General features: G+C 40.8%; 1 protein-coding gene across 9 annotated transcripts in view; it reads right to left on the bottom strand.

Moving 5' to 3' along the window:
• Positions 1-2,572: 2,572 nt before the first annotated feature.
• Positions 2,573-19,862, bottom strand: part of TUBD1 (tubulin delta 1) — a 28,372-nt gene continuing 11,082 nt past the window's right edge. For 8 of the 9 annotated variants that reach the window (XM_059148928.1, XM_059148924.1, XM_059148925.1 and 5 more), the window contains 4 exons: positions 16,036-16,200; positions 9,251-9,391; positions 5,041-5,224; positions 3,136-3,300 (listed from right to left, as the gene is read on the bottom strand). In XM_059148928.1, the coding sequence (XP_059004911.1) occupies positions 3,198-3,300; positions 5,041-5,224; positions 9,251-9,391; positions 16,036-16,200 (593 nt within the window). In that variant the 3' untranslated portion in view covers positions 3,136-3,197. Of the gene's footprint in view, positions 3,301-5,040; positions 5,225-9,250; positions 9,392-16,035; positions 16,201-19,862 lie in introns of all 9 variants that reach the window. The other variant, XM_059148927.1, reaches the window with a different exon arrangement.

The raw sequence follows: 19,862 nt of genomic DNA on the forward strand, positions 1-19,862 counted from the left end.
CTTCTTACATTCCTTAGAAATAAGATATGGCTCAGTATTTTAAATCATAGCAACAGTTGATAAGAAAAACAGCAAAAAGGTAATCATTTCCATATGGAAAGAAAAGGAAGAAACCAGTCAAGATGTGAACTGTCATTTTTCCATATAAAAATAAATCACCACTGTAGATTTGGCAGAAGGGGCAAATATTCCTATTTGTTTCCCATTTGACATTTGTTAATACACTGCATGTGACGTATTTTATTGAAATACACAATTACTCTCAAGTTCAGTTGTCAATTTCCAAGTGTGTTTTGTTCTTCTCAGTGAAACCCACATCTGTATGTGTCAATTTCATCAAGGACAGTATTTCCTTGGTGGTAATTTTCTCAACTTCGTGAAATTTTAATGAAAGCTCTTTTTTTTTTTTTTTTAAAGATTTTATATATTTGACAGACAGAGAAATCACAAGTAGGCAGAGAGGCAGGCAGAGAGAGAGGGGGAAGCAGGCTCCCTGCTGAGCAGAGCCCAATGTGGGACTCGATCCCAGGACCCTGAGATCATGACCTGAGTTGAAGGCAGAGGCTTAACCCACTGAGCATCTCTTAATTTTTTTTAGAAAGTTTTTTTTAAAAAGATTTTATTTATTTATTTGACACAGAGAGAGAGGTCACAAGTAGGCAGAGAGGCAGGCAGAGAGAGAGGGGGAAGCAGGCTCCCCGCTGAGCAGAGAACCCGATGTGGGGCTTGATCCCAGGACCCTGAGATCATGACCCAAGCAGAAAGCAGAGGCTTAACCCTCTGGGCCACCCAGGCGCCCTAGGTGCCCCTTAATGAAAGCTCTTACCCCTTTTTTCTGACAAGCATAACATCTTCCATCCTAGCTAAATACTATAAGTAATCTGAAAGCACTAGTTGAATATAGTTAGTTTCTGCTCTTGCATTTCAAGATCTAAAAGAAAAAGTGACCTGGGGCGCCTGGGTGGCTCAGTGGATTAAGCCGCTGCCTTCGGCTCAGGTCATGATCTCAGGGTCCTGGGATCGAGTCCCTCATCGGGCTCTCTGCTCAGCAGGGAGCCTGCTTCCCTCTCTCTCTCTGGCTGCCTCTCTGGTCTACTTGTGATTTCTCTCTGTCAAATAAATAAATCTTTAAAAAAATAAATAAATAAAATAAAAGAAAAAGTGACCTGATTTTCTGATGCCTAGAAAATTTAAGAAAAGCAAAAATTTACTTATTTTTGTACTTAAGCATGATTTACGTTTATTAACAAAATCTGATGTTTATTTTTTTTTATTTTTATTTTTCTTTAAAGATTTTATTTATTTATTTGACAGACAGAGATCACAGTAGGCAGAGAGGCAGGTAGAGAGAGAGGAGGAAGCAGGCTCCCTGCTGAGAAGAGAGCCCGACGTGGGGCTCGATCCCAGGACCCTGGGATCATGACCTGAGCCGAAGGCAGAGGCTTTAACCTCTGAGCCACCCAGGTGCCCCCTGATGTTTATTTTTAAATAGCTTTTTCAAGTGGAAAAATCTTAACTGTTACAGAAGAAAATAGTGAAAAAAGTTCATAGTCTAGCATTTGACAGTAGCTCCCTCTTGTGGTTCAAAGCATCCACTTCAATTAAATGGAGAACTGCAGGAGCTCCTGGGTAGCTCAGTCATTAAGCATCAGCCTTCAGCTCTTGTCCTGATCCCAGGGTCTTAGGATCAAACCCCGCATTGGGCTCCCTACTTGATGGGAAGCCCGCTTCTCCCTCTGTTCCCCCTGCTTATGCTGTCTCTCTCTTTCTCTCTGGCAAATAAATAAATAAATAAAATCTTAAAAAAAATAAAAATAAAATATTTAAAAAATGCAGAATTGCAATTTCTTAGCTTCAAATTGTGTGGTGAAAGTTTAGCTGGTATTTAGTGAATCCTTTTTTTAAATTTTTAAATATTTTATTTATTTATTTGATAGAGACACGGCAAGAAAGGGAACACAAGCAAAGGGAGTGGGAGAGGGAGAAGCAGGCTCCCCATGAGCAGGGAGCCCGAGGCAGGGCTGGATCCTAGGATCCTGGGATCATGACCTAAGCGGAAGGCAGATGCCCAGTGACTGAGCCACCAGGTGGCACTAGTGAATACTTTTTGGCATAAAGAAGGGAAGACTTAGAGGGGCAGCTGGGTTAGCGCAGTTGGTTAAGCATCTGCCTTTGGCTCAGGTGATGATCCCAGAGTCCTGGGATTGATCCCCACCTCAGGCTCTCTGCTCAGCAGGATATCTGCTTTTCCCTCTCCCTCGGCCCCACCCCCTGCTTGTGTGCTTGCTCTTTCTTGCTCTCTCAAATAAATAAAAGCTTAAAAAAAAAAAAAAGAAGTGAAGACTTAGAAACATGGGGACAAAACAGAATATTCCCTTTTTTGGATACTTCCAGAGTTCCAACATCTCAGCAAAGTGTTTCCAAATTTCTTTATACAAGTACCAGTTTCTTTCTTACTAATGAAAATACCACGTAGACATTTTCATTGAAAACATGACATTCTCCATTTAAAAGGTCTTCCTCCTTTTCTGTGGTCATAGCATGCCAAAGGAAACAGCATTCAACTTTGTTAACTTTAACAGGTAGAGATTTGAAAACCTTACAGAGAAAGTATTATTGAAAATATTTTAGCCCATGGGGCGCCTGGGTGGCTCAGTGGATTGAAGCCTCTGCCTTCGGCTTGGGTCGTGATCCCAGGGTCCTGGGATGGAGTCCTGCATCAGGCTCTCTGCTCAGCGGGGAGCCTGCTTCCTCCTCTGTCTCTCTCTCTCTCTCTCTCTCTGCCTGCCTCTCTGCCTACTTGTGATCTCTGTCAAATAAATAAATAAAAATATTTTAAAAATTAAATAAATAAAGTTAAAAGTAATGGTTTTTACACTTGTGATCTCTCTCTGTCAAATAAATAAAATCTTTTTTTTTTTTAATGATTTTATTTATTTATTTGAGAGAGAGACAGTGAGAGAGAACATGAGTGAGGAGAAGGTCAGAGGGAGAAGCAGACTCCCCATGGAGCTGGGAGCCCGATGTGGGACTCGATCCTGGGAGTCCAGGATCATAACCTGAGCCGAAGGCAGTCCTCCAACCAACTGAGCCACCCAGGCGCCCCATCAAATAAATAAAATCTTAAAAAAATAATAAAAAGAAAAGAAAGTATTTTAGCCCCAAAATGACTTAACATATTTTTCCTTTGTTCGACATCAGAGGTTGCAGTAACTGGCAACAACCTGTTCCAACAATGTAAAACTATCCAAAAAGTCCTCTTCTTCAAGTCCAAATTTTGTGTACTGATGAATGTAGGCTCTGGTGAAACAAACAGAAAATGTAAAATAAAAAAAAAATCAGGCAAATGAATAACTCTTAAAATCAAACAATAAGTAGAACTTTCCTAGTTCATGAATATTTGAAGATGGCAGAACCTCTTAAATGTCTTAGATTTGCTTCAATGTTTATTCCAAAGATTAGCAAACTGAAAAAGTTTATGTCAAGCTCCCTGTCTCTTTAGTGTCTAAGAGAGTGACAATAAGAAGCAATAGGAGAAAGAAGCAGGTTCAGATTTGGTTATCGAACCCAGTACATACTCATCACCCTACAGAGATGACTGGGTTCAGTATCAACTCTAAAAAGTGCCTGAGAATTTTCACCTAAACCTTGAAATTTCAGAAATACATTAATCCAGTTCTAGGAATGAAGTGAAGTCTCCCAAGTATTTTTCAGACATTTAATTTGTAGTTATGCCAGGTGGTTCTATGAATACCCTGTATCCCCCAAATGAGAAATCATGTGAAAAAGAATGTCGAGCAAAGGCAGACCTGGATTAAACTGAGGTAATAAGGGCTGTGGCCATTTAATGGGAGTGGGAAGAGAACAATACCAGGAAAGGACAGAGTTCACAGTCCGGGGTGTGGGGGCTTATGGAATGGCCACGTGCAGGATGGGGGGCCCTTGGGAATCCTGGCTAATCATATTAGAGGCCTTGCCCATTAATAGGGAAATTTTGCTTTGACACGAGGTAATTGTGGCCGAGGTCAGGAAATCTGATAACACATTTCTTAGTACCAAGCAGACATTTCTTAACAGACAGAGTTGAACTTGTAAGATTTCTTGCTGAACAAGATCAGGGATCTCTTTCATTCTTCCAAGGGTCTTATTTTGGAAAACTATGTTATTGTCCAGCCTCATAATGAAATTTCTACTTTCATTTCATTTCATTTAGAAATGACTCCTCTAGTCAATAACAGCACTGTAGTAGGTGATTTTACATGGGTATCACATTTAATCCTCACTGCACCACTGTGCAGATAAGAAAATGACACCTGAACTAACATGACCCAGTTTCACACCTACAGAGTGGTAACTGTGCTTACTCCAGGCTGTAGGTTGAATGTTTGTTCCCCCCAAATTCATACATTGAAATCCTAACCCCCAAGGTGATGGTATTAGGCGGTGAGGCCTTTGGAGGGTGATTCGATCACAAGGGTAGAGCCCTCATGAATGGGATTAGGGCCTTTTATTTTTTATTTTATTTTTATTTTATTTATTTTTTTTAAAGATTTTATTTGACAGACAGAGATCACAAGTAGGCAGACAGGCAAGCAGAGAGAGAGAGAGAGAGGAGGAAGCAGGCTCCCCGCAGAGCAGAGAGCCCCATGTGGGACTCGATCCCAGGACCCTGAGATCATGACCTGAGCCGAAGGCAGCGGCTTAACCCACTGAGCCACCCAGGCGCCCCAGGAATTAGTGCCTTTTAAAAGGGGCCCATGAAAGTTTCTTTGCCCCTTTGGCTATTTGAAGACACAAGGAAAAGAAACCACCTATGAACCCAGAAGTAGGTCTTCATCAGACATCAAATCTGCCAGCACCTTCACCTTGGATCTCCTAATCTCCAGACCTCCTGAGAAATTTTGTTGTTTATAAGATACTCAGTCTGGGCTATTTTTGTTACAGCAAACCAAACAGACTAAAACATTCCAAATCCTGCTTTGTGTTTTAAGGTATTATCTGCCTAAGGTAGAAAGGTTTATACATTTATTTTTTACTTACTTTGAAGCAAACATATTCCAGGCTTTGCCCACAATTGTATCAAGTGGTTTTAGTAAGAACTGGCTATTGCTGACCAACGCTGCAGACTTCTCATATTTGCTAAAGGCTCGCTGGGTTTTCCACACATTGAAAGCATTAATAGGTTTTAACCAAGAAGTATAGAGAGCTGGATCTTTAAATCCTCCTAGAGTAAAACAACACAAGCCATTGTTTACATCATAAATCATTAATTTTAGAAACAAATTAATAAACCTTCTTTTTGAATTCATTTCATCAGAAGACTCCTGTTGTTTTGCCTTCTAATACTAGCTTTACGGGCGCCTGGGTGGCTCAGCTGGTTAAGCATCTGCCTTCATGTCAGGTCATGATCCCAGAGTCCTGGGATGAGTCCTGCATCTGTCTCCCTGCTCAGTGGGCAGTCTGCGTCTCCCTCTGCCCCTCTCTCTGCTCGTGTACACTCTTTATCTTTCACAAAAATAAATAAATAAATAAAAATATTTAAAACTAGCTTTATGTTGCTTTTGGATAAATGATCCATATTCATTGTAAAAAAAAAAATTCATATCATTCAGGAAAGTAAATGTGAGATAGGAAACCATCAAAAATCCTAGAGGAGAATACAGGTAACAATCTCTTTGACCTTGGCCATAGCAACTTCTCTAGATATGTCTCTGGAGGCAAGGGACACAAAAGGAAGAATTAACTTTTGGGACTTTATCAAGACAAAAAGTCTGCACAATGAAGGAAATAGTCAACCAAACTAAAAGGCAACCTTCAGAATGGGAGAAGATATTTGTGAATAACATATCTGATAAAGGGTTAATATCCAAAATCTATAAGGAACCAATCAAACTCAACTCCCAAAAAACAAATAATCCAGTTAAGAAATGGGCAGAAGACAAAAATAGACATTTTTCCAAAGAAGACACCCAGATGGTCAACAGACAAGTGAAAAGATGCCCAACATCACTCATCATCAGGGAAATACAAATCAAAACTACAATGAGATACTGCCTCACACCAGTCAGAATGGCTAAAATTAACAACATGGGAAACAACAGGTGTTGGTAAGGATGTGGAGAAAGGGGAACCCTCTTAACACTGTTGGTGGGAATGCAAACTGGGGCAGCCACTTGGGAAAACAGCATGGAGGTTCCTCAAAAGGTTAAAAATAGAACTACCCTCTGACCCAATAATTGCACTACTAGGTATTTACCCAAAGAATACAAAAATACTGATTCCAAGGGACACATATGCCCCAATGTTTACAGCAGCATTATCAACAATAGCCAAATTATGGAAAGAGCCCAAATGTCCACTGACTGTGAATGGATGAAGAAATTGTGGTATACAGAGGTGCTGGGGTGGTTCAGTCAGTTCAGTGTCTGACTCTTGATATCCACTTGGGTCATGATCTTGAGGTCTTGGGATTGAGCCCTGCATCAGGTTCCCTGCTCAGTGGGGAGTGTGCTTAAAGATTTCTTTCCCTTTCTCTGTACCCCTCTCCCAGCTTGCGTTCTCACTCTCTCATTCTCTGAAATAAAGTCTTTTAAAAAAAAGGAAGTTGTGGCATACATATACAATGGAATATTACTTTGCCATAAAACAAAATGAAATCTTGCCATTTCCAACAACGTGGATGGAGCTAGAGTGTATTATGCTACATGAAATAAGTCAATGAGAGAAAGACAAATACCACACTCATGTGTGGAAACAAAATGGACAAACATGGCAGGAGGGAGAGAGAGAGGCAAACCATAAAACGGACCCTTTACAGAGAACAAACTCTTTACAGAGAACAAACTGACGGTTGCTGGAGGGGAGGTAGGCGGGGAATGGGTTAAATGGGTGATGGGTCTTAAGGAGGGCACGTGTGATGAGCACTGGGTGTTGTGTCACTGATGTATCACTAAATCCTACACCTGAAACTAGTATTACTGTATATGTTAACTAACTGGAATTTATATAAAAACTTAAACAAAAAAAATAAAGAAAATTTAAAAGTCAACTGAACATCTGAAATGTCACCACCCAGATAAGACCATGAACATTTTGCTGACCTTGAGTCTGTAATTTTACAAAAATGCTGTTCTGTAATCTGTTTTCATTTCACCAATATGTTGTGAACCTCCTTTCCATGTCAACAAATATCATTCATAAAGTTTTATTATATGAATATACCATAATTTATTTAACACATTTCCTACTGTTGAGCATTTAGGTTGTTTCTGCATTTTTGTGTAATAGATATTGTAGTAAATACCTTTGTCAGAACACCTCTCTGTATGTCATGTGCTGTGGATACATTTTTGGAAGTTTGATTACTTTATATATCCTCTTATTCTCTCAATTTAAAATCTGAAATGAAGGGGCGCCTGGGTGGCTCAGTGGGTTAAAGCCTCTGCCTTCGGCTCAGGTCATGATCCCAGGGTTCTGGGATCAAGCCCCGCATCGGGTTCTCTGCTCAGTGGGGAGCCTGCTTCTTCCTCTCTCTCTGCCTGCCTCTCTGCCTACTTGTGATTTCTGTCTGTCAAATAAATGAATAAAATCTTTAAAAAAAAATAAAATAACATCTGAAATGAAGACTATGAAGAAAATGTTCTGAGGTAGGAGAAAGTATACCATTTGACAGACTTGAAACGATTCCTTTTAATTACCACTTTCTTATCTAAGGTGTATTATAGGAACTAGATTATTTGGTTTTTTTAATATTAAAGCTAGAAGCAGGCAACTTGATACTGCTAAAATCATCAAATAAGGAGTACCTGTGTGGCTCAGTTAGCTGGGTGTCCAGTAAAACAAAACCATCAAATAACGATAAGACAAACCTGGAGATTTTCCATAAAAACACAAAGCTAAAAGAGTACTTCTCTTTGAACTTCCTGAAAGTTTTATATCAAAATGCTTGTCACAGAGACCACTGGTTATGCTACATGACCTGTTCTCTCCTTCTTTAGAAAGAGAACCCCCAAATTTTAACTGTATTCATGGCCGCCCTTGTAGCTAGGTGTAGCACAAGTCAGCCCCAATCAAAGCTGTATAAACACCAGTGTGTGCAACTCTAGGAGGAGGCTGGTGGCATGCTCATTCCTATGTGGTTTGATGCCTGAAGCTCAAACAGATGTCTGGGACTACAAAAGGAAGCCATAAGGTGAGGACAATAAGAACAGCAAGCCTCAAAAGAAAGAATTAAACCTGTATCTTGTTTCAATCTCTTCTATTTTTGGTATCCAATCATATAGTAACTGATAGAAACACATAATTATTATTTTCCTTTCTTTAAAAATAAATTCAGGGGCGCCTGGGTGGCTCAGTGGCTTAAGCCTCTGCCTTCGGCTCAGGTCATGGTCTCAGGGTCCTGGGATCAAGCCCCACATCGGGCTCTCTGCTCAGTGGGGAGTCTTCTTCCCTCCTCTCTCTCTGCCTGCCTGTCTACTTGTGATCTTTCTCTCTCTGTCAAATAAATAAATAAAATCTTTTAAAAAATAAATAAATAAATAAAAATAAATCGAGGGACTTCCCTTTTTAAATATATTTTATTTATTTATTTGAAAGAGAGTGCAAGTGAGAGAGAGCACAAGCAGGGTGAAGGGCAGAGGTAGAAGGAGATTCCCGCTGAGAGGGAGCCCGACATGGGACTCAATCCCCAGACTCCAGGATCACCGCCTGAGCCAAAGGCAGACGCTCGAACGACTGAGCCACCCAGCCACCTGGGACTTCCTTTTTAAATTAGTTAATTAATTAATTAATTATTTTAAAGATTTTTATTTATTTGACAGACAGATCACAAATAGGCAGAGAGGCAGGCAGAGAGAGAGAGGAGGAGGAGGCAGGCTCCCTGCTGAGCAGAGAGCCTGATGTGAGGCTTGATCCCAGGACCCTGGGATCACGACTTGAGCCAAAGGCAGAGGCTTTAACCACTGAGCCACCCAGGTGCCCCGGGACATCCTTTTTTTTAAAAAATGTGTTACCATGGGGGCGCCTGGGTGGCTCAGTGGGTTAAGCCACAGCCTTCGGCCAGGGTCCTGGGATCGAGTCCCGTATCAGGCTCTCTGCTCGGCAGGGAGCCTGCTTCTCCTCTCTCTCTTTCAGCCTGTCTCTCTGCCTACTTGTGATCTCTGCCAAATAAATAAATAAAATCTTTGAAAAAAAAATGTGTTACCATGTACATGTGCAGAATGTACATATTGATTTCACCTTAACTTCTTACCCAGATCTGCACTGTGTACATCTTTCCCACGAAGGATGACCAAGTTGGCAATGGAAGTGTTAAACTGAAGCTCCCTGTTGAGGGATGCTTTACCCAGAGTAGGAAGTCTTGATAAAGGAGGCCGTACGTGCCAATCAATACCTACCAAAAGAAAAAAAGCACAAGGTTTTATAAATAGTTCAGAATAAGAAAAGAAAAGCATATTACGGTATGTATATTTTACATAAATTTTTATAGTTGCTTTTTTTCTACTAAATGTTTAAAAATTCGTATCTGGTTGACCCAAAATGATTCAAACTATTCAATCCCGAGAAAGGCAGGAAGTATTTCTTCATAAAGTACTAAAGGATGGGGGTAGGTACATACAATGGATTTCTCTTCACCAGTAAAAAGAAACTATTAATACACATAACAAACAGCAGGGATACATCTCAAAAGCATTATGGTAAGTGAAACAAGCTTGACTCAAAAAATTATGCACTGTATGATTCCATTTACAGAACATTCTGGAAAAGGCACAACCATAAGAATGAAATTCAGATCCATAGTTGCTAGGGGCTGGAGTCAGGGGCAGTAAGTGCCTCCAAAGTACGAACGAACTTTCTGAGATGATGTAAACACTATTTCAATTGTGGTGGAGGTTATATTTTATAGAGATTTGTCCAAATTCATAGAACCATACACTTAAAAAGGTGAACCTTACTCTATATAGAATACATACAAAATGTATGTAAAGGGCGAACCTTACTCTATATAGAATACATACAAAAATGTTAAGGGATGTAGAAACATAAAACAAAAATAGGATTGAAAACTGACACCAGTCATGTAGAAATATTAAGAAAATACTCTTAATGTATACAATGGAATATTACTCAGCCGTCAGAAAGGATGAGTATACTTACCATTTACACTGATGTGCATGGAACTGGAGGATATTATGCTGAGTAAAATAAGTCAAGAAGAGAAAGACAATTATCATATGGTTTCACTCATATGTGGAATATAAGGAATAGTACAGAGGACCATAAGGGAAGGGAGGGAAAACTGAATGGGAAGAAATTAGAGAGGGAGACAAACCATGAGAGACTCTTAACAATGGGAAACAAACTGAGGGTTGCTGGAGGGGAGGTGGGTAAGAAGATGGGGTGACTGGGTGAAGGGTTTTAAGGAGGGCACATGATGTGATAAGCACTGGGTGTTATAAGCAACTGATGAATTGTTGAACACTACATCTGAAAATGATGTACTATTTGTTGGCTAACTGAATTTAAATTAAAAAAAAAGAAAATACTATTAAAGTATACATAGGCTAGGGATAAATTTCAGCACTCAGCCACAGACTGATTTTCAATGAAAATAAAAACATAAGAAACTAAAATCTTTGGCATGCTGAACTCAATAATAACACAAATGAGCCAATTTAAAAATCAGAAAGAGGGACGCCTGGGTGGCTCAGTGGGTTAGCTTAACCCGCTGCTTTCAGCTCAGGTCATGATCCCAGGATCCTGGGATTGAGTCCCGCATTGGGCTCCTTGCTTAGCAGGGAGCCTGCTTCTCTCTCTGCCTCTGCCTGCCACTCTGCCTGCTTGTGCGCTAGCTCGCGCACTCTCTCTCTCTCTTTCTCTCTCTGACAAATAAATAAATAAAATCTTTAAAAAATAAATAAATAGGGCGCCTGGGTGGCTAAGTGGGTTAAGCCGCTGCCTTCGGCTCAGGTCATGATCTCAGGGTCCTGGGATCGAGTCCCTCATCGGGCTCTCTGCTCAGCAGGGAGTCTGCTTCCTCCTCTCTCTCTGCCTGCCTCTCTGCCTGCTTGTGATCTCTCTCTGTCAAATAAATAAAATCTTAAAAAAAAAAAAAATCTTAAATAAATAAATAAATAAATAAATAAAAATCAGAAAGATGTTTGAATAGAAATTTCATGGAAGAAGATAAACAAACCTAACAAGCACATTAACAGATCTCAACATCACAGTCATTAGGAAAATGCAAAATGAAACCACAAGGAGACACTACTTCACACCTATTAGAATGGCTATAATCAAAACGACTAACAATGTCAGGTGTTGGCAAGGATGTGGAAAACTGAAACCCTCTTCAACTGTTTGTGGGAATGTAAAATGGTGCAGCCATTTTGGAGAGTATAGCAATTTTACAAAACATTAAACACATACTTATCCTTTGACCGAGCAATGCCACTTACAAGTATACAACCAAGAGACTGAAAACTTATGTCCATACAAAGACTTTATACAAATGCACACAGCAGCATTATTCATGACAGACACAAAGTGAAAACAAGCTAAACGTCCATCAACTGTTGGACATCTAAAGAAAATGTGGTATATTCATGTAATGGAATACTGTTCAGCAATACTGAAGTTGATACAAAATTGAACTACTGATATATACTACAACGTCGATGACCCTCAAACACATGAAGTGAAAAAGGTCAGACACAGGGTCACCTGGATGGTTCAGTGGGTTAAAGCCTCTGTCTTCGGCTCAGGTCATGATCTCAGGGTCCTGGGTTTGAGCCCCACATCAAGCTCTCTGCTCAGCAGGGAGCCTGCTTTCCCCCTCACCTCTCCGCCTGCCTCTCTGCCTACCTGTGATCTCTCTCTTTGTCACACAAATAAACAAAATCATTAAAAAAAAAAAAAAAAAGAAAAAAGAAAAAGGTCAGACACAAAAGACTGTATATTGTCTAATTCCATTTATATGGTTTATCCAAAATTGGCAAATCTATAGAGATAGAAAGCATAGCAGTGGTTGTTTGGGAATAGGAATAAAAATGGGAATTGAGGGGCGCCTGGGTGGCTCAGTGGGTTAATCCTCTGCCTTCGGCTCAGGTCGTGATCTCAGGGTCCTGGGATCAAGCCCCACATCGGGTTCTCTGCTCAGCAGGGAACCTGCTTCCCCCTCTCTCTGCCTGCCTCTTTGCCTACTTTGGATTTCTGTCTGTCAAATAAATAAATAAAATATTTTTAAAAAAATGGGAATTGACTGCAGATGAACACAAGGATCTTTTTGAAGTGATCGACATGTTCTACAACTGTCTTTTTTTTTTTTTTTTAATTTTATTTATTTATTTGACAGAGAACACAAGTAGACAGAGGCAGGCAGATAGAGAGGAAGGGAAGCAGGCCCCCCGCTGAGCAGAGAGCCCAATGTGGGACTCGATCCCAGGACCCTGAGATCATGACCTGAGCCGAAGGCAGCGGCTTAACCCACTGAGCCACCCAGGCGCCCCAACAACTGTCTTGTGATAGGGGCACAAGGGTAGTTCAGTCGGTTAAGCATCTGCTTTCAGCTCAAGTCGTGATCCTGGGGTCCTGGGATCGAGCCCCACCTCAGCTTCCCTGCTCAGTGGGAGTCTGCTTCCCCTACTCCCTCTCTCTCTGCTCCCCCGGCTTGTGCTATCTGTATCTTTCTTTCTCAAATAAATAAAATCTTAAAAAAATTAAAACAAAAAAACTGGCTTGTGATAATGGTTACATAACTCTGCAAATTTACTAAAAAAATCACCAAATTATATAGGTGAGACATATGGTATATAAATCATATCTCAGTAAAGATATTTAAAAATTTATGACCTACTGTAAAAGCTGTATTTGTGTGTGTGTGTGTTTTAAGATTTCATCTATTTATTTGGCAGAGAGAGAGAGCACAAGCAAGGAGAGCAACAGGCAGAGGGAGAAGCAGGCTCCCACTGAGCAGGGAGCCTGATGCAGGGCTCGATCCCAAGACCCTGAGATCATGACCTGAGCTGAAGGCAGACGCCTAAGTGACTGAGTCCCCCACACGTCCCTACATACATGAAGATTTTTAAAGCTATTTGTCTCAACCTGGTAAGTGACATAAATATATTTATTCATATATACTCATATATATGAAAATATTTATATGTTCAAAGCTGTATCTATAACTGTTAAAAAATGTTGACACTCAAGGTTCTGCATGGGAAAATGACTAAGCAAACTGGTTTATTGACCTAAGAGAGCTCAGAGTAGCATGTCTCATGCTATACCCTGAGGAACACTGTGTTCCTTGAGATGTTAACAGGTATTACTAGAAAAACAGGTACTGAGGCCAAAAAATTTGGTAAGAATTCCTTTAAGATATGAAGATGTGACCTTTCTATTTATCTCCAAACCTCAGGCACTATGATCTAAAATCCATAAGGTATCACTAAGTACGTAATGTTGAGAAAATCCATCCACTTTTATAGTATTGAAACCCAACTAATTGTTATTTGTGATAAAATATATGCTGCTCAAATATTCACTAATAGTAGTGATTTCCAGTTAAACCCAGGTGCCCCAAGACAGAGGTATTTTTAAAAGGCATAAACATGAAAACAGGGAATGGAAGAGAAGATAATGGGAACAACGTTTTGGAAGATGATAAGCAAATGAGCCAGCTGTGGCTGACTTAGCAACCAGGGACATTCTGCCCCCAGTGAAGATCCTGGCAGGAGGCCAGGCCCTTCTAAAAGGGGGAAACAAGAGGATTAGTTAAAAATCTTCATGCAAGGGGAGCCTGGGTGGCTCAGTGGGTTAAAGCCTCTGCCTTCGGCTCAGGTCACTACTATCCCAGGGTCTTGGGATCGAGCCCCGCATCGGGCTCTCTGCTCAGCAGTGAGTCTGCTTCCTTCCCTCTCTCTCTCTGCCTGTCTCTGCCTACTTGTGATCTCTGTCTGTCAAATAAATAAATAAAATCTGGGGGGCCTGGGTGGCTCAGTGGGTTAAAGCCTCTGCCTTCGGCTCAGGTCACGGTCCCAGGGTTCTGGGATGGAGCCCCGCTTCGGGCTCTCTGCTCGGCGGGGAGCCTGCTTCCTCCTCTCTCTCTCTCTGCCTGCCACTCTGCCTACTCATGATCTCTCTGTCAAATAAATAAATAAAATCTTTAAGAATAAATAAATAAAATCTTAAAAAAAAAAAAATCTTCATGCAAAGTGGAGAGGCCAGAACACTTCCTCACTCCTGGCAGCAGAGGGCGTGCCCCCCCTTCATCCTAGAAGCCATCTGCTCAAGAAAGGCTAAAATAGTGAGGCTCCAGCCTCCACCGAACTACATGCTGGGCCCTGCCTTCCAGGCTTGGAAGATACAGCAGTAAACAAAACAGAAATCTCTGCTCTTCTAAAGCTTACATCCTACAGAGATCAATGGAAGATCCACACTAAGGTAGAGACAAAGAGGCAATCCTAAAAGATTCAAGAGAGAACAAAACAGGTTTAAAAATCAGATTGATGTGGGACTTTGTGGCAACCACTGAAGCTGGAAGATAACAGAACAATGCCTTCAAAATTCTGAGCAAACATGACTCCCCACTCTCAGATCTTATACCTGAGCAAATCATTAATCAAATGTAAAGGCAGAATAATGACATTTATAGCTTTAATTTTTTTTTTTTTTTTTTTTTTACCTTCCTTGTACTTTTTCTTAGGAAGCTCTTGGAGAGTGTGTCCTATCGCTATGAGAGAATAAACAAAACAAAACAAAAGGCAGATGTGGAATCTAGGAAATCAGACAGAATATAGAATGAGGCAGAGATGTTGGTGCTGGCTGCTCATCAAGCCTGGAGAGTAGCCAGGGCAGCAACAAGAGGAGGAGATCTCCAAAAGGGACATTTCCAAAGAGATAATGAAAGTAAGAGACTACCTGATGGGTTTGAACATGTTGAGAAGGGATTCATTTTTATGGGAAAAATTTAGGGATAGATGTGTGACGGGCACACAGAATACTGAGCAAATAAGTATAATTTTTGTAAAGTAATCTCTACACCCAATGTGAGGTTCGAACCTAAATCGCAGGCTCTACTGACTGAGCCAGACAAGTAAGTGCCCCCAAATAAGTATTATTAACCAGCGGAAAAAAAAAATTAACTGAAGAAAAAAATTACATGAAATAAATTTATTCTATGTATACAGTACATGGCTCAACTATAAAAAATATTTACCTATCAAAGGTAGTACAAACATTGAAAACAAATCTAATTCAAAAGTATGTTATAAACATAAAGGGAAAAGGGAGGGAGGGAGGGGGAGGGGAAGAGAGGGAGAGAGAAAGAGAGTGTGTGTGTGTGTGTGTGTGTGTGTATGTATACAGAGGAAGTATAAGTAGATTCAATTCTCAATTTCACATTAGGAAAACAACTGACAATATCTAAACCTGGAAAATAAAATAAGTAACAGCATAAGCAAGATACTTAGAAATATGGAGGGGAAGTCCAGAAAAAAACAGCTAAAAACATTGACAGTTTCATCAAGGCAGTGGGGATGTGTAGGACAAGGATCTGCTCTTTTCCTCATTATAAATTCATATTGGACAACTGGTTTTTTTAAAAAACTGAGATATAGTTTACATACAATGCAATGTAGATATAAGTATACACTTAGATGAGTTTTGACCATTTGATTTTTTTAAAAACTATGTTCATTTATCACTTCGATCAAAATAAAACAGGGGCAACTGGCATGGGATTCCTGGTATCAGGTTAGGGAAATTGAGTCCCATGTTAGGTGTAGAGATTACTAAAAATAAATAAATAACCTTAAAAAAAAAATGTCATGCTCCTCTGAAATTTTTTTCATTTTTGGTAAATGAAACTGTGAAGTGATTAAGAAACCCTCCTGGGATGTCCTGGTGAGTTTCTGTAGGAGCCTCCCTGACCAGAAGAAGGCACCATTATTTCAACTGGCCGAGGAAGTTGATATTGAGAATTCCAGTTCAGGCACTTTCCCCAGCTTGTGGCCTGCATATTTTTAAAATATACTTTACCTTCTTCCATTTTTGAATTAGAAATGAGCATCTGTCTCAGATATTTGAGGAGGCCGGCCCAAGTAAAGGTGCTGTATGCCAGTGAGTTCTCAGACATTTGAGGAATGTTACGAATACCCAGCATCTTGAATTCAGGATGGGGAACCAAATTCTCCATTAAGTCTCCTGTAAAGAAAAAAAATCTGAACTAAACTTTTAAATTCCATAATGTTTCCACTGGCCCATACACAACTGTGGCTTGATGGTTTGGAGGGCCAAACATGTTTTCTCCTCCAAGACCAGAGTTGCTTAAGTTTAAAAACATAAATAAAATTTCAGAGACAATGTCTATTTTATTTTTTTAAAAGATTTTGTTTATTTATTTATTTGACAGACAGAGATCACAAGTAGGCAGAGAGGCAGGCAGAGAGAGAGGAGGAAGCAGGCTCCCTGCCGAGCAGAGAGCCCAATGCGGGGCTCGATCCCAGGACCCTGGGATCATGACCTGAGCCGAAGGCAGAGGCCCCAACCCACTGAGCCACCCAGGCGCCCCAACAATGTCTATTTTAGATGACATATTTTGGCACATATTTTAGCATGAGTGAGAAAGGCACTTTGCCCAAAAGGAAACAAGAATTTAGAAGCTAAGAAATTGGAAACATGAATGAAAAATTTAGCTACACCTCAGGAAAATAAAGTAAGCATGAGAGCTACTATGCTTTTATCATCATTCTATAGTCACTATAATTTCCTTTGGAAATTTCCTTTGGAAATTTTCCTAGATCTCTTATTTATTTTATCTACTTAAATGATAATCAGAACCTTTTAAGTCAAACTCTACTAGGAAAAAAAGAGAAGATTAGGGATTCCTGAAGACAGGAATATGCCTGTCTTTAGAAACTTATATTTGTAATGACACAGGATTATGGAAAAAGGCTAATTTGTTTTGCATTCAGAGCTGTTTTATATGTTTGTAGAAAAAGCTAGAGGAAAGAGAAAAATATATTACTACAAAAACATGAAATATAAATTTTATAGCAGTACAAACTCATATTCTATATCCTCAGGGAAAGAACAGATTTTGATGCCGGCATATACAAAATGCTGCACAAATTGGTCTTATGCCTAATGGAGTTTTCTCTAAACCTAAGAGTCCTTTTCTGCAGAATACCTAGAGCTGAATTCTATTGCATAGCACAAATAAAGAAGTGACAGCCAACAGACGTAGCCTGAGCACTAACACATAAATTATTAATTATCACAATCCCCCTTTCCCCCAGCCTCCTTGTTCACCCACTTTCATTTTAGCCAATCTTGGACCTTGCTGAGACCCTATTATGAACTGAAGGTTTGTTCCCCACCTCAAATTCCTATACTGAAATCTTAACCCCTGAGGTGATGGTATGTTAAGGATGGAGCCCTTATAAATAGGATTAGTGCCCTTATAGAAGGGGTCCTCCTGAGCTCTCTAGCCCTTCCTGCCATATGAGGACACAATGAGAAGATGGTCATCTGAGAACTAGGAATCAGACCCTTACCAGACACCACTATTGGTGTCTCGATCTTGGACTTCCCAGCCTCCAGAACCACAAGAAATAAATTTATGTTGTTTATAAGCACTTTTGATATAGCAACCTAAATGGGCTAAGACAAACTAATCCGTGGACTGCCTGACTGCTCAGTCTATTAGTCTCCCCCCTTCTTCGCTCCTCTCCTTAATCAGCTACTTGCTCTTGTCTCTTCTTCAGATCTTTCTAGTGAAAATCCAATCTTGGATCAGACTCACTCCTCACATTCTCTGTGCCTGTCAGAGCACAGCTAAAGCAAGTCACCCTGGGGTGCCTGGGTGGCTCAGTTGTTAAGTGTCTGCCTTTAGTTTAGGTCATGATCCCAGGGTCTTGGGATTGAGCCCTGTATCGGGCTCTCTGCTCGATGGGAAGCCTGCTTCTCCTTCTCCCACTCCCTCTACTTGTGTTCCCTCTCCCGCTGTGTCTCTTTCTGTCAAATAAATAAATAAAATCTTAAAAAAAAAATAAAGCAAATCAGCCCATCTCACTGATGGGACCCCTCAGAATTTAGATGCCGAACACTGCTGCCCACTAATGCTGATGCTCTGTTGTAAAGGTGCCATCCCCTCAAACACCTGAGTGGAGCCATGTGGATATCCAAGGTCATCTCATGCAGAGACTATGGAGCACAGCAAACATACCTGAGAAGGGGCATGGAGGCCAAAGCAGCCGGAAGAGAGTGAGTAGCAGGATATAAGATCGACAAAGCAGTGCAAAACCAGACAGAGCAAAGCCTTACATGTGATTCCAATGACTCTGGCTTTAACTCTGGGTGAGATGGGAAACCTCCTGAAGGTTTGGAGTAGGAGAGAAACAGGATCTAATGGGATTTAACCTTTTAGACAAGTAAAGCCAGACTTCAGTCTGGCTGCTATACTTAAAGAAAGGCTGTGCATTGGCAAAGGTTGAAGAGGGAAGACCAGCCTCCAGCCAACTCCTCACAGGACATTTCCATTACGATATGAAGGCAGATGCCTAACCATCTGAGCCACCCAGGTGCCCCCATGGAAGGCCACTTTAAGGAGTAACTGTGACCTGAGACTGGGAAGATAAAAGGGAAATGGCCAGGAGGATATTCCTGGTAGAGGGAGCAGGAAGTTGATGAGAACAGCAAGAACAGACCCCCTGAAAATGAGCTGGGCTCTGAGGTGCAGTGAGGCCCCCGAAGCTGTGCTCGTGAACAGAGAGAAGAGCAGAAGGGAACCTGGAAAACAGAAGATGGATTACATACAACTGAGGCACTGGTAGACTCTGCTATAAGAAAGCTGGACCTAAGACTTTAGAATTTTTTTTTTTTTTTTTTTTTTTTTGTAGGCTCCATGGAGCCCTGACCTAAGACTTTAAAACTGAGCAACTGAGGGAGTGAGAAAGAAACAAGCTTGTGGGAGAAAGCTGTTTCAAATACATTGTTTGGGATGTCCATACAGGAAGGCTGCAGGATATAGAAATCTGGAGCTAAGAGAATTGGTAGGAGTTGGAAATAAACCAGCAGGTTGGAGGATACAAATGGCATTTAGAGCCATGGAAGTGGGCCAGTTATCAGGGAGAGAATCCAAGACCAGCATTTAGAGCTTGGGAAAAGGAAGATGAAACAAAAGAGGGAAGAAAGAAAGGAAAGGAATAAAAGGAGTGATCATTGAGTTAGAAGGAAAATCAGGAGGGCTGTCACAAAAGACAAAGAGAAGATTTGGAAGACTAAAGGTAAGCCATGCCAAATTCTACTGACAGGTTGATGGAAACAAGGAGAGCAAAGTGTCCACTGAATTTGGCAATGTGGACATGCCTGTGACTTGTAAAAAGCAATTTCAGAAAAGCAGTGAGGGAGAAACTAGAGCAGAGTGGGCTGAAGAGCAAAGAGATGAGGAGAAGAGGACAACAAGGGCAGACACAAGTCATAATGCCCTTGTATTGTTCTAAAGAATAACAGAGAAATAGGTTCAATAACTAGAGGTGAGGTCAAAGGAGGGTATTTTCAGTGTGAGAGATGCCAGAGAGTTGTTATAATGGCAGTTATCTAGGAAAGATGCATGGAGAACAAGAGATGAGTGAGGAATTAAGCTCCTGAAAAAAGAGAGGGAATGGGACCCAGAAGCCAAGTGAGAGACTGGCCTTTGATAGGAGCAGGACACTTCTACTGTGACACCAGGTGAAGTGCAAAGGTGAGTCCAGAGAGCACAGTAAGGTTTGCAGACATAGTGGGGGAGCTGAGAGAGCTCCCGTGTGACTAAATGCCTTTATTTCCTCAATGAGGTCCAGTGAGGAATGACTAGACTAGCCTGC

This window comes from Mustela lutreola, chromosome 15, assembly GCF_030435805.1.
Source record: "Mustela lutreola isolate mMusLut2 chromosome 15, mMusLut2.pri, whole genome shotgun sequence".
Lineage (NCBI taxonomy): Eukaryota > Metazoa > Chordata > Mammalia > Carnivora > Mustelidae > Mustela > Mustela lutreola.